Raw genomic sequence first — 15,125 nt, forward strand, 5'->3', positions numbered from 1 at the left:
GCTACCCAACTCTTTGGACTCCAGTTCTTGGTAGCACAAAACTGAGTAGGAGGACTTTATATTAATGCCAAGAACCAGTCACAGACTTGAATAGTGGTTTCTGACACTCTTGAAGAAAAGTAGTTACCATGAGTTCATATGGGTTTAGGAAGGATCGGAGTATTATTGTTTTCTTCTTTGAAAGAGTAATTAGACTGGTTGATGAGAAAATTCAGTGGTTGTTACTATCCCAGCAAAGCATCTGACAAAGTTGCTCATACTTTTTTGAGTAAAAATTGTGTGCTTTATTCAACTAGGGAGTCAGTAATAAGCTGAAAAAAATCTTAAGATACCCATAAGATTCTGGAAAATGGATTGAAATCAATATGAAGGTCAAGTCCATGTAGTATTGTGATTCTCAAACTACAGCGCACCAGTCAACCTGGAGGGCATATTCAGAGAGAAAGTGCTGGGTTCTTTGCCCACAATTCCCAACTGAGCAGTTGGGGTCCAAGAATTCATATTTCTCTACATTGGATATTTATTTCTTTTCTCCTATGACCCACTCCTTTATTATTTTTTAAGCATATCATAAACCTCTAAATCATAGCTTTAAACTAGTTATCACTTTCACATATTTACCTGGTAACAAATGCTTTACTAAAATCACTGTCCCTTAAAATAGGATTTCGGCTGCCAATCCACTATTCACAGTTTCAATTTTTTTTTTCTTATTGAGGTAATTAACATCGGTCACCTACTCCTCTGACCCTTTATCCCCCAGAAACCGTATTTCAGTTATCAGTTTCCACTAGTTTATAATTATTTTTGATTTATTGATTTACCTACTTGATTCCTTACTTATATATGTGAAACCATCCAATATTTATCTTTCTGACTGGCTCTGCTGCACCTCATTCCCTCAAGCTCCTCCCACTTTGCTAAAAATGGTCTTATTTTGTCTTTCCTTACAGTTGTATGGTACTTCAGAGCATGGATATACTACAACTTTATCCAGGCCTCTTTCAGTGGGCAGTAGATTGTTTACATATCCTCCTTGTAAACAATGCTGCAATGAGTCATGGAGCATATTATTTTTGAGTTGATGGTTTCATATTTTGTGGATACCCCAAAAATGGGATTGTGTGTCTGTATGTATTATGAGGATTCTGCACCCAAACTACGTGTCTGCTGTCTCACTGTCCAGTTGGTATACATGGTACCCAGACCCCTGTTGTTCATAAATTTACTATGCATTCTAGCCTCTCCCAACTACCTGAATTCCTCTTCCTGTCTTCTTTACATGCTCCAAAAATTGAAGACATAAACATTACACTAATACTGAAAATGAACTTTGTATTTAAAAAATTACTTTCTTCCAGATTTAAACAAGCAAAAGCACCACTTAAAATAAGATAAAAACTTAAAAATTTCTTATATTCATTAGAAAAGCTAAGCTTCATTTTTAAGAAATCTATGTATCAATTACTAGATGTTGTGAGGGTAGGTAATTGTTTTGCACCAGAGGAAAAAAGGAATAAACATAAAAAATGTGATGTGATTTACATTTGTTCAGTGAGTGCTGAATGCATGACACATTATAGTTAATTCGTGACTAAGTATACATGGTAGCTGTTAAGAAGCAGAACCACCATAGGTTGGTAATCTTCTTTATCCTTGATGCTGGGCTCTTTCTTTCCCCATCTATTGTGCCAGAATGTTGGCCCCCCCACCCATCAGGTTGGGGTTTTGACCTTCTTACACTTCACCTCAGACTTACTTAACTGTGTACTATCTCATATTTAGGAATTTTCTTTGTTTCTTCCACGAGTTTAGTCCTTAAAAAAAAAAAAAAAGCAACATTTTAAAAAGAGCCATTAGTAACTCTACCCAAAAAGGGTAGGAGCTGTCCAGTGACAGGACAGACAGGCAAAGATTTTGGGTTACACATGCTTCTCCCTAAGTGTAGCTAGGCGAGGCCTGCATGGAGAGGGCAGAAGACAGAGAAGAGAAACAGGTACCTGAAGTTGCCAAAGAATAATTTCCCTTTTTGAACAAAAATTCTAATGGAGAGTCAATTATACCTCAACGTTAAAAAGTCTAATTGAAAAGATAGACCAAATGCCAGTAAAGACTTTAACCATCTAATTATTCTGAATTTATATTAAAGCTATCGTAAAAAATATGTCCAGTAATACTTATGCCAGATGTTCATTTAGATAAACGAAGTCATACAGGAATGCTCTCATAAGACATTTAAAGAACTTTAAGAAATCAGCTTCATACTACTTGGAGAATGCAGTAACAACTACTTTGGGCTTATAAACTTATTTTTAGAAGTTTATTTGTAAATACAAAATAAATATCACTTTATAAATAAAAGTTTAATTTTAATAAAGAAAAAATAAAGAAATATAAGTTTTCTAGTTAAATAAAATTAGAATATCTTCTTTTTAAAAAAAATTTTTTAAGAAATACTTTCTAGTAAAAGAAACAATTCCTAGGGGGAAAATGAATTCTCCTCTTCCCAAGGGAAAACTTTCTTTTTTTTGGCTTTATTGGCTTTATAAGTAAACACCTCTTTCTCTTTTGGAAGGGAGGGGGCGAGGTAGATTTCTTTAAAACTTTGCATTTAATTTTTTGACTAATAAATTGATATTGATCATAGAGCCTATGTAATTATCCATTTTAAATATCAATGTCATTTTTCCTAGCAAAAGATCTTATATACACACACCATGGGCAGGCAAATATTTTGTATTTTTGAAAATAAAATCTGTCACTTCTTCAGTTTCAAATTGCTGACATTTAGTTTTTTTAATGTCTTTCACACAGAATATACTATGGCAAAAATTGCCTTAGATAAATATTTTATAATCCTTCCTGTGTACCACTGATTTCCAAATCATCAACAGTGCTGAATTGTCAACTAAGAATTTTCACTATTTAATCAGGGCAAAATTCATTTGGAAATAGTGCTTGAAAACTGCTCTATATACATACCCATCTCCTATTTTTAAAATTACAAAACTCACATCCAGAAGCACATATAACAAAGTTAATAACCAAATAATATATCCAATGTTAAAAATCACTCACCATTGTCAACATTAAGTTATAAGATGTGCTGACCTAATTTCCTATGAAAAATTAAGTGAAAAACAATGATAAAGGAAAAGATTTCAGGAACTCTTGGGGAAAAAAAACTAAAAATTGAGAATGTAAAAATACAGTATCAATTGGATTTCAAGGTTTTAAGATTATGCTTCCTAGCAAGCACCTGAAAAGTTAAAAGTTACTTAAAGGGAAAGTAAGAATGACAAACTTAAAATAATTCTGTTCATTTATGACACACATGAGTAATACTAACTAGAAGGCAAGAATGACTGCAGAAGGAATAGGAGATAAATTAACCACCTTTTTAATTATTCTGGCTTGGATTGCCAGTTTAGTACCTCTCTGGAAGCCCTAGATGTGAAGCTGAGCTATTCTTCTCTTCATAAAAGGAAATTGTTTACAAGGCTGCTCAAAGTTTAGCAAATCAGATCTCTTACCTCACTTCTGAACTATCCTACCATATACTATCTTTCCCATGCAATTTAAATACAGACTCCCAGAAGTACATGGCATTTAACCAATAAGGTACTTACATTCACACTGTATGACATCTAAATTAAACTGCTGAACAGCTCCCATGCTTATCTGTTTTAACTCACTGTCCAGTAGCATCTGCATTAAGGATGTTGACAGATGCTGGCAGGCTGACATGCAAGCAGTCTGGGCAACTTTCCCCTGTTTGAAACAAATACACAAACCAAATAATAAACAAATACTGAAATACATTATAAAGTATCAGAAAAACTATAGTACCTGAATCTTTTTAGCTGACTTTTATTTTTATACAATAGCAACATTTGACCTTTCTGTTCCTGCAGCTATATATTTTACCCTAGAATTAAAATTAATATTTTTGCTTATTTGTCCTTGGTAGGATATGAGTACCAACTGAAATCTAAGTAGCACACAGGAAAATTTAAATACAAAAAATTATTATTTCAGATCTCCTAAAATTTAAAACATGACATTTATGACATAAAAGAACTTGTAGAAACAGAACATTTATCCATATAATGCTCTTTAAACTCTCCTTTGTATTAACCATATCAGAAAAAAGGTAACTAGTAAACAGTGTAATTTATTATTAAACTATAATTTATATAATTTATATTTATTCAAAATGTAATTTGAATAACAAGTTTCTACTGTTAATCAGAGCATTTGTTTGTAGCATAGCTTCAATTAGCGAAAGGAAAAAAGGACTGTCCCTACAACATGATTTCAAGAACATCTCCAGATGTACATATCATTTTAAATTATTTTAAAAACATTCAATCATTTAGAAATATGCAGCTAACTACAAATACATGTTTTTCCCACTATATATCATTTTGAACTATTTTTTATTATAAAAAATTCTTAGCACACTATATGCACATTCACTGGTAGACTGTTTTCTTAACAATGACAAAAAGGATAACTGTTTTGCCTGTAGATTATATAGCTAAAGCACAATACAATATTACTTTATGTATAAATTGTTTCTATAAGTGTTTGAAATTTATAGTTTTAAATTTTGAAACCTAATGGTTTAGTTGAAATGCAAGCTGAAATATAAACTTTGTGTTTCAACTAGAAGTTTAAGATATATAAAGACTCTGTATAAATAAAGTTTCCCATTGTAAGACCAATTATATGATTTGGTGATGATCTGACTCACATGACAGCGTTTAAAACTCAATGAGTGAATACGGTTAGAAATACTGGCTTTCCGAAGATGTGCCATGCTTTACCTCACTTGCATTAGCAAATATTTACCCAATAATATTTGATAATTATGTTTTCCCTACTTGTCACAAAAGTCAATAGAACTAAAAAATTCATAAAAAAAAAAACTCCCAAAGGTAAAATGCTACAATATACTGTTACAAAATGTTTACATAGTTGAGCTTATAGAAAAGGTAGAAAAAGCATAAACATATTTTCAAGATGTTTTCTAGGACATTTATTCATGAAATCACACATTTAAAGTAATACTAAAACAGGCAACTTTTATGAATGAGTCTTTAGCATTTGGACATTATACACAGTGAAAAACTGTATCTGAAATGGAATGTCAATTTCTCAATCAAAAACTTGAGAGATAAAAGCATATGCAAACAATCTATTTGACAGATACAGATGAACTGCCAAAAAGGAATGCAACAAACAATGAAAACCCCAGCATGCTTCAAGATCTCCCAAACCCAAGAGGAATAAGTCTGGGAGACATGCAGCTCCCATCCCGAAGCAGAATAATATCAATATGAATGGGGGGTGAAGGGGAAGTAGAAAAAGGAGAAATCAATGGCATGAAATTTAATTACAATGTAACAGGCTTGAGAATACTTAATGGAAATGTCATTTTGACATTTGGAATAGCTAGTGCATTTCAGTTTAATGTACTTGTCCATCAAATCAGTTCCATGTCCTACTTAATGTTACTACCACAATGTTCCAACTGCAAAAGCAGATTAATAAATTGCCCTCCAAGTTATTATTACTATTACATTAATTCCAAAAGCCAAAATGATTAAAAAAAAAAAGGTTACTATAAATCTGGTGAAAATGGATAACAAAAAAACAGAGGTTGAGGTTTCTGTTTAAATAAAATTTCATAAAAATACTAATAAATTTCTTTTGATGAAGTATATTAAATACAGGCTTATTGTTCTCAGAGAATTTTAAAATATTTGTAAAATACTTTATATAGCTTCAAATGAAGCAGATTCTTCCTTTTCATAGCTCAAAATTAGTTATACCAAAGGTTCAGATTCTTTACATTTTTAAAAAGTTCCATCTGTAATACTAGACATTTTTTTTAAATGGCTACTTTCTAACTATAAAATGTGCACAAATATTCTTAAATTTCACCAAGTACTTAGTTTTAGGCAGAAAATTTCTTAATGTTCCCAAAATTTGCAAAACCCAAAAACATTTTTGGCAGTTCATTTCTGATGTCCATTGTCCTTGGTACACAAACTTCTTTTTAAACATGACTATTATTTTTGATGCTCTTAATAATAATGTCATTTTCTAGGACAACAGTAACCTTTTATAATTATCTTTAAAAATTAGCTATTTTTTATTAGAGAGGCTCTGGTTTTTAACATAACAAACAGAGCCAAGATAATTAAGTGACTGTGAGAAAACAGCACATTTTATAAATTTTAAGCACCTAGAAATTTCTGCTGCTCTCATCTGAAAAATTAATTGCAACTATTAGAAACATTTTCTTTTTTTTAACAACACAAAGTTCAATAAATAAGTAAAAACACCTGCCAAACTTTTAAAGGTAACTACTCTTTTACAGAGCGCTAACATTTTACTGAAAAACAACTTGCAAAGAGAAAAAACTCTTAGACAAACTTCTTATATTTCAAAGGAACTTGTAAAAGAGAATCTGCTGACATATTAGATCCTTTCTGCATTACCAAAAAGCCTTTCTTTTAAGAACAATTGTGGTAAAGAGACATTTGGCTCCTAGGAAATTCCCAAAGGGTCAACCATATGCATCCTTCCATGGCACCTTCACAGTGCTGCCTTCTAGATCCATGTCTCAAAAGCAGCTTTCATCATTTACTTGTGTGTCAGTCAATATGATTTATGGACTGCATTCAACAAAGTCAAAGCATATAGAATGAGAAATATGACTACAATCTGCTAATTTGTTTTGTATTGAGCCACTTAAGAGTCAAAGACCTGATGTCAGACTGAGACCAGCAACACAATTAACCAGCCGGTGACAGATTCATCCATCCTCCCTGCCAGGCTGTGCCAATCAAAGACAGCATGAGGCGACATTTGGTGAAATCAGTAAGAAAACTCATTCTCTAAGTAACCTATGGGAGACCCTGATTGACATTTTTTGAATTTAGCTTGTGGAACACAGCCACTCTTTACTCAATGGTCCCTCACTGCAAGCTGTGAAATAAGGCTTTTAATGCCAATCACAGGAACAATAAACCACAAACCACCAACCCGCAGTATAAAAAGAATCAAGAAAACACATCTGTTTGTATGTCAAGCCAAATTTCCAAAATAATTTACTATTATAGATTAGGCTAAAGGCACTGTTTCCTTTGAAACATCATAAAGTGACATGGTAACAAAAATACAACACATTTTATTAGATTACAGCTCAAAATGTTTTGATTTCAAAGTAATGTTTTGATGGATCTACTCTAATATAATTGTAAGAGAAATATAGAAGACTTAAAGACTAATTTGACACATTTAACTTTTCATTTGAAGTTTTCATTTCAGTCTCACCATTCTCTTATTTCAAAGATCTAATAAAAAAAGGTTTGATTTCAATAGTGATTACTTGAAAGCACTTTTCAATGCTGCTTTCGTTCTCTCCAGTACATTTAACACAAAACTGTGCTCTGGAAATCATGACTCTTCTTTCTAGGTTGGTCTGCTTTTCTTAATGATCCCAGAAAGTAGGCTTTCTTTTATTTATATCCCCACAAAAGGTCAACTTTGTACAATAAAAGACTTTTTTATTTAAGAAAAAATATATAGATTCAGAAATACTGTGTATTTTATTTATTATTCTTTAAATTGATAACAGATTTTGTTTGAAAAGGTTATGCATCTTGTCAGCAAAAACTGGACACCTGAAATAATATGGTCAATTTCAAAATTACACATAACATGGGTAAGTGAATGTATTAATTCTGATTCTCTATAGCTTTTTAAGTTATTAAATGTTAAAAGTTATTTAAATTATAGCAGTAGAATATTGCTAAATTATGTTTGCTACACAAAATTCAGTTATGAGACTGTGAAACATTCTTTTCAAAAGGAAGACAAAAGAGTAAGGGCATATTCTGATAAACTGGTTAGTTACCTAAAGAGCCACAATTTATATAGTCTTTAAAAACACACACACTAAAAGGATGAGTTCTTATAATCAAGTGTGGAGTAGATATTAAAATTAGAAATAAATTCTTAATTGAAATATGAAGGAACATAAGCTAACCCACAAGTTCACAAGGCAATTTAAAAGGCAAAGCATTTTTCGTTGGGATCAAAGAATTGCAATGCAGGAGCAAAAATTCAGGCAGAAATCCAAGTTGACTCCTCATAAGGGTCAAATTAGGGGAGTTTTTTATGGAGGGGAAAAGAAGGATGAGGTAGGTAATGGTTAGGTGAAGAAGTCACAAATAAAAATAGCCAGGTGGGAATGTCTCAAAAAGTAAAAATCCACTTTCATCAGTTCTTTCAAACAACATATTCTAGTTCCTATTGGTTTTCTGGAATGTTGGCAATTTGGGCTCAAGGGTCTGCCCCAGAGTAAAGTACATAATAAAGTGGTTTCTTCTGCAATGGTTTGCTCCCATTAAAATGACTCTAGTCACATCAACTTTTCGCAGATGCCCAGTTGAAATGTAGACATTTTAATTTAAGCAGTTTATTATGCTTCCTATAGTTTATGTAAGAACCAGTAATCTAAGGTTTATACTGTGAAACTACATCTTACTCAAATATAAATCAGGCAAAAAACATGCCTAAAATAATTGGTACAAGACTGAAAATTTCCCCAAGACGATGTCACAAAAGCACAAAGATTCCTCTAACTAGAATGGACTCTGTAGGAAACTGAAATGACTCCTAGCCCAAATAACACATACAATGGATGAGTTTTAAAGATTTGAATACCAAAATGAATTTCTTCAGAGAGTTTTAAAAACGACCTTAACACTATCTTAAAGGCAGATTTTTATGACTATGTCAAAAAATTCAAAATATACTCACTCTAAAGCTCCCAAGATTCCCCCAAATCTCTTATACTTCTATATTCTTTCTCATACTCTGTTTCCATCTAGTTGGCTCTAGAAACCAGAAAGAACCTGAGGTTGTGGCAAATGATGTGGTAAACAACTCCCAACCATAACAATGTACCATAAATGCTTGCCTACCCCAAGATGGGGGGGGGGGTTGCGGGGAAGTGGTGGATATGCGTGTGCATACACACAGGTTAACAGAATGCAATTATCTTAGAGATGGGGGGGATTTCCCACATAGTGACCTCCAGGACACTTGCTTTATATGGTGCATCTCACCTACTAAGGCTACTCCACTTCTTCCATGGGTTCTGTCTTTACTCTTCTCATTCCTGTTTACTCCACAAAAGGCGGGAAAACAAAGAAAAACAGAAGCTCTTTGGCATCATGTCATGGTTTGCACAGGAAACTTCTGATTCCAACATTCCCTGTATCTCTTCTAAGATTCCGACCTTTCTTTGCTGTCCTTACCCATTTACAATAAAAAGTAATTCCAACTCAAACAATCTTACCCACATGTTAGTCCCTCTTCTTTTCCCCAACTTTTGCGTATTTAACCCAGAGGGGCGAAAAGTAACTTCAATTGTTTTCCCCCTTCTATTGTAAAATAACTAGTTAAAAGAAAAGAGACCACTTGCATTCCTAGAACTTTACCATTCCTATTTGCAAAATCTCTAGTAAGTTTTGAAACATGAATCTTCCTTTGCCTTCTGGTAACATTGCAAGATGGCACATTTTCATGTTTTAAGTACTCAATCTTGCTGTTCAAGATGTTCTTTTGTTCATAAAGCCTGCACCAATGATCTAATCAACTTCATCTATAGTTGCTAAAGACTAAAGTTGTAAGACACTTGAAAGTGTTCATCTATATGTACACAAATGCTCTGTATAAATATACATTTCGTCTATAGACTAAGAAGAGGTTATTTTAATTAATTCCGTGTATATCTCTTTGATCTGTTACATACAGGCCACATCTTGACTGTGTGTCCTAATTCACTGGCTTTCTAAAACCCTCATGCTGTTTTCTTCTGAATGCCCTTCTTTTCCTCCTACTTTTTCCAACTATGCCTTGATTAAGAGAACAATTCAAAATACTGTTTTCTACAACCTTTAACAGCAGGGTAATATTTTAAGTATTCTATGCTATATACACCCATGTAAGATAAGTTATTAAATTAAATTTCTCATCAAGATTAGTCAGCATTTAGCTGTTAAAGAATCAACTTCTTAAATACCTAAAAGGATTAAAGTTCTAACATTCAAGTGCATTCATTTTCAACTAAGTGATTTTTTTATTTTGTAATTAATTTGTAGCAGTGAAGCATCACTTCACTATTTTACAGCATTAAGAAAAAGCTTAAGAAGAAAATACATGCTCTAGTACACTGTTTTCAATTTCTTCATTCACAGTCTCTCAAAGTTCTCTAACTCTCCCCAGTGCACTAACATACTGTCAATGGTTTGTTCTTTTTGACTGTTGTGTACTTTCAATTAACTTAAACTGTCAAAAGGGATATCAAAACATGTCATAGAAATACTTACACCACATTAGGAACTATCCCAGCAAGTAACTTTTAAAACATTCACGTGCCAGGTCTTTTAAAATTTATCTAAATCCAATTTCCAAATCTATTCCTATCTTTTTCAATAGAGGCCAAAAACCAATCTGAGTCTTTTTATTTTTGGTGGGGGAGTGAGCAAGGTTTTCATCAATCATTTCTGAATGTCACTTCTGTATTTTGACTATGTAAATGATCTATTTGCAGGAAGCCTGTTAGCAAATTTAGTAAGAAGTTAACAATTTCTCTGTTGAGTAACAAAGTCAAGTGAAAGCTGAGTGCCTGACTCTTCCATGGGAAACGGACTTACTTTAGTGCAGGGATTTGCAGCAGTTATTGCAGTGCTAGTAGTCTTTAATTTTGTTTAATACTACTGAGTTCAGAGCTATAGCTAAAGAATTGTGGTTTGAATTAAGATACTCTTTTGTGGAGGCAAGACAAGATTAGATAATTATTTCTAATCAGTACGAATATCACTTCTACTAAGTTAACTTTCAAATAGATATTCTCCAAAATTCTGCCTTTGAGTAAGTGTGCCAACTTCCTTTCCAAAACTAATATTCCACATTTGACAAAATGCTTGGTTCAAAAACTGTAATACTGGGGGCAGCTCTGGTGGTGTAGGGGCTAAGTCTCAGCACTATCATACTACTACCACTGTGACCTGAGTTCGATCCCCGCCAGGGAGCTAACCCACATGGCACAGCAGTCCTCGCCTGTCTTGCTGCTGTTCCCCTCAGTAGTGTGTTTCAGTAGCTCAGCCTATTCTATTCCCCATTCTGTCTCTGGTGAATCCTCTCAACCCCCATACGTCTGGCCTGTACCCAGGTTCTTCTATGCAAAAGTAAATAAATCTTTAAAAAAAAAAAACTATTATTTTTGCAGTATACTTTTATGTGCTTTATATTTATATAAGAAAATGACTGTTAAGTAGCCATTTCTTTACTGTCTCTCACATACTAAGGTTAAAAAAACTTATCAAGCGCCCACTCTATGTAATATACTGTATGGGGTACAGTATAGAAGATACAATGGCGAGTAGATAACAGTTCCTAACAGAAAGACATCAAATTTCAAGGGTGGAAAGAAAGCAAATCTACAAGCAGGCATAGTCCAAGACAATATATAAAGAATACCACAAAAGACACAGTATCTAAATATGGCTAAGTGGAACTAGCAAAAGCTCCATGAAACGGTAGTGTTAAAGACACCTTTTGTACAGGGCAAGGGGAGGGAGAATGGTCAAAACAGGAGAAGGCAGAGCACAAGGGGCTGTGGTGATGGATCATGGCTGCTATGGTGGTGGCAAGCTGCAGGGACTACAGCTTAGGGGGAAAATCAAATATTGTCCAAAAATTAACCAAGAGTTGGAAGAAAAAAATTAAAAGATGACTTTGCAAGGGACCTAGGATTTGTACAGCTCTAAGTGAAGTCAGGGTAGGTGGGTGTGGGGTGGTAAAATACCTGAAGAAGTGGGATCCAATATTTCAGAATCATATACAATGTTGTAAACCAACATTCCCTTGATTTTTAAAAATTATTTAAGAAAAGAAAATCAAAGATAGACTCCGAACACAATGAGTAAGTCACCTAGATGCCCATGTTGAGTAAGGGCCAGAGATGCATCTGGAAAGAGGCTGAAATGATGTTTTTGTTAAGCTGTGAAATTTACTCAATTCAGTAGCTAAGAAGACATTCTAAGGTGTCCCAATGGGGAAATAAGATTATGCTGTGCTTTAGAAAGAATAATCTGGCACTGGTATGTAGAATGGACTACACATTACAAATATCGAACTTACACTTCAACAATAAGAATAACAATAAGGAGAGGACATAAGTTTCAGGAACATTAATTTCAAACACCAAATGAGATTTTTTTTTTAAGGTAAGGATTTTCAGTATCTATACATACAAAACAATATTTACGAATTCCTATTCTGGCTGTCAAGAACTTCCAACTGAAAGTTGAAAGAATGAACAAAAACTCTAAAGGGCAAATATAATGAAGCCACTTTAAAAAGTAAAAGCTAAGGCAGTTGGGAGAGCAGCCCTGGGCTTGGAATGAAAAACATTAGCCCCAGGTCCTGAATCACCTTGCTTTACACTCTGGGTGGAGTGGAATTTCGGATAAGAGTTATTAAAAAAAGGTCTCAGGGAAAACCAGTCTTAGAAGCAAGTAAGAACAACTAACATTTTTTTGATTCTTATTATATCCATTATATCCATTTTTTGAAATGTTATATGTTGGTTCACTCCATTTAATCCTCACAAAAATATACTCTTAATGGATTTCACTTTGAAGATGAGAAAAATGTCTGCAACGTGTGCCTTGTAGAGCATAAGGTGGCCACTGAGAGTGTCCCTAAAGCGGGGCACGGCCACATATGGACCACAACATTAACGTTCAGGGTGACTTCCCAACAAATCTTGACTGGCTCAACCAAAACAACTAACACTTCCTTCAAACACCGGTTTTCACAAAACTACAACTATATCATAACAATTGCTGAAATAATTAGAATTTATTATATATAAGCAGAGAAAAATAAGCCTGTAGAAGGTCATTATTTTCTAATTCATATGCTAGCTTTAGTTTGTATCTACTTACCGACATGGCTGCGTGATCACTGCTGTTAGTCTGGGAAGGAAGTCAGCAAGGCAATCAAATTAAAAGAGGGAAATGTAGCCAATAACAAAGCAGTGTTTAAATTCACAAAATAAAATGCATCACAAAACAAGTGCGGGCTCTGTACCGTTTTATAGGCACTGTCATGTAGATGTGACTGTCATTTTATTTTGAAGACTCATATATGAGTTTTCATCCCATTAATCAAATGAATCTGTTTCTAAATTTCTGTCTACTTACTAAAGTTGTCTAGTCAATATTAAAATATAGAGAGCTGTAGGAGCTACTAAAAATATGCTCAATCAGCAAATTCAGAAAATACCAACTCTTTAACAGGGTTCTTTGTTATACAGCAGTATTCTCAAATTTTAAGCAAACAAAAAACTACAGACTTGTAAGCTCTGGAAATTTCAGTTCAGTTAGGCCTAGAGCCAAGTATTGAATCTGTATATCTTCCCACAAGTGAATTTAATATTAAAGAAATAAAAGCTCTACTTCTTCACAAATAGAAAACTGTGCTGAACAAGATTCTGAAGGTACTTAGAAAAGATAAACCATTATGCTTCCATAAAATCTGCTAATAAAGCGCTAAATAAATGAATCAAGGAAAAATGGCAGATAAAATTATTTACATGTCAAAATAAAAACCAAATTATTGGCCTTAATTTTAAGACATAAATTGCTGTTGAAGTTCTATACTACATATATAGAATGGTTTAATGCTTTAAAGTATTAATTAAATTAATTAAACATTAATTCTTTAAATTAGACTTAATCAAATTAGATTAACTAAAATAGCCTCAAAGTGCTGTTTTCTAAATGATCTCACTTTTCAAATGGCAGTAATAAACTTCATAATATTTAAGCACTGCTGTTTAGAAAAAGATATTTACCCATTAAGATGAATTTCATACCTGAAATTGTGATGCTTAGAAACATAACATCATCTAGGAGCTTAGACATCACCTAATCCAATCATTTTACTTCCAAGAGAAGGAAACAGGTTATTCAGAATCAAGATGCGAGACTAAATTAATGTTTGCTCCCCATCCATCCTGATACCAGTGAAACAAAAAGCACAGAATTTCAAAAGAAATAATTAACAGAGAAAATGAAAAGGTACTTCATCAAGGGATGCTTTCTCGAAGAGGGAACGCAGCTGAAACTGAGAAGGGGAAGCCATTACATGTCACCAGGGAGCTACAATGGAACTAGGGGCCAGCTGTGCTTCAGAGGTCCAGAGTTGGCAAGTACAAGAGAACAGAAATGGGAAGTGGGAGGAGAAGGCTGAAGGTTTCTGAAGCAACTGTACCGAGGACTCCCTGCATACAGAGCCCACAGGTAAGGAACGCTGAGAGTTGAGGGTTCCGGCGGAGGTACAAAGAGAAAGGGAGGATGGGAAGAAAAACCTTTCCTAGTTTCAGCAAGGTGTGGCAGGAAAGATTACATATTTATAGAGCTCAGTACAAAATGAAAATGTGGCACCCTTGCTTATATATTAAAAATACCAAAATGACAGCGAACACCGGATCACACCTAGGACCAATGTAAACTTGAGACTCCATGCAACTGATGTGAAATCAGCTCTGAAGAGAAAAGAGTTCATAGTTAGCCATGAACTCAAGGCTAACTAACTCCAAACCTCCTGACTCTAACATGATGCATCCAGAAAAATGTCCTGAAAATTTATATAAGAAATTCCCAGTCAGATTTCTACTTAGTGGAAAAGTACGCAAAAAATGTTATTGACAGTAAAAAGAAAACCCATTGTTGGCTCTCCAGGCCTTCGTCATTAAAACAGAATCAACAAAATAAAGAAGTTAAACTATTAAAGGACAGTAATTGTTAATTCAAGAAACTGCAAACATTTTTAAGAATTCTGCCCTGTGAACTTATGGAGGACTAAAAACATAACCACAAAATTAAAATAATTAAAATTTATTTCAAAAAAAGCTTTTTGCGGGCCCTCCCTGGTGGCGCAGTGGGTTAAGCACTGCACTGAGAATCTAAAGCCACTTCCGCATGATTTCGATTCCCGCCTGCCCTGGAGGAGACCACATGGCGTGGCAG

The 15,125-nt window shown here is 33.9% G+C and overlaps 1 protein-coding gene across 2 annotated transcripts in view; it reads right to left on the reverse strand.

Annotated features, from left to right (window-relative positions):
- The window catches only part of EXOC6 (exocyst complex component 6), a 122,669-nt gene that overhangs the window by 44,143 nt on the left and 63,401 nt on the right, over positions 1-15,125 (reverse strand). For both annotated transcript variants that reach the window (XM_004680624.2, XM_012723889.1), the window contains exon 19: positions 3,630-3,771. In XM_004680624.2, the coding sequence (XP_004680681.1) occupies positions 3,630-3,771 (142 nt within the window). The remainder of the gene's footprint in view (positions 1-3,629; positions 3,772-15,125) is intronic.

The sequence above is a fragment of the Condylura cristata genome, unplaced genomic scaffold (genome assembly GCF_000260355.1).
Source record: "Condylura cristata isolate star-nosed mole 26May11 unplaced genomic scaffold, ConCri1.0 scaffold00011, whole genome shotgun sequence".
Taxonomy (NCBI): Eukaryota; Metazoa; Chordata; class Mammalia; order Eulipotyphla; family Talpidae; genus Condylura; species Condylura cristata.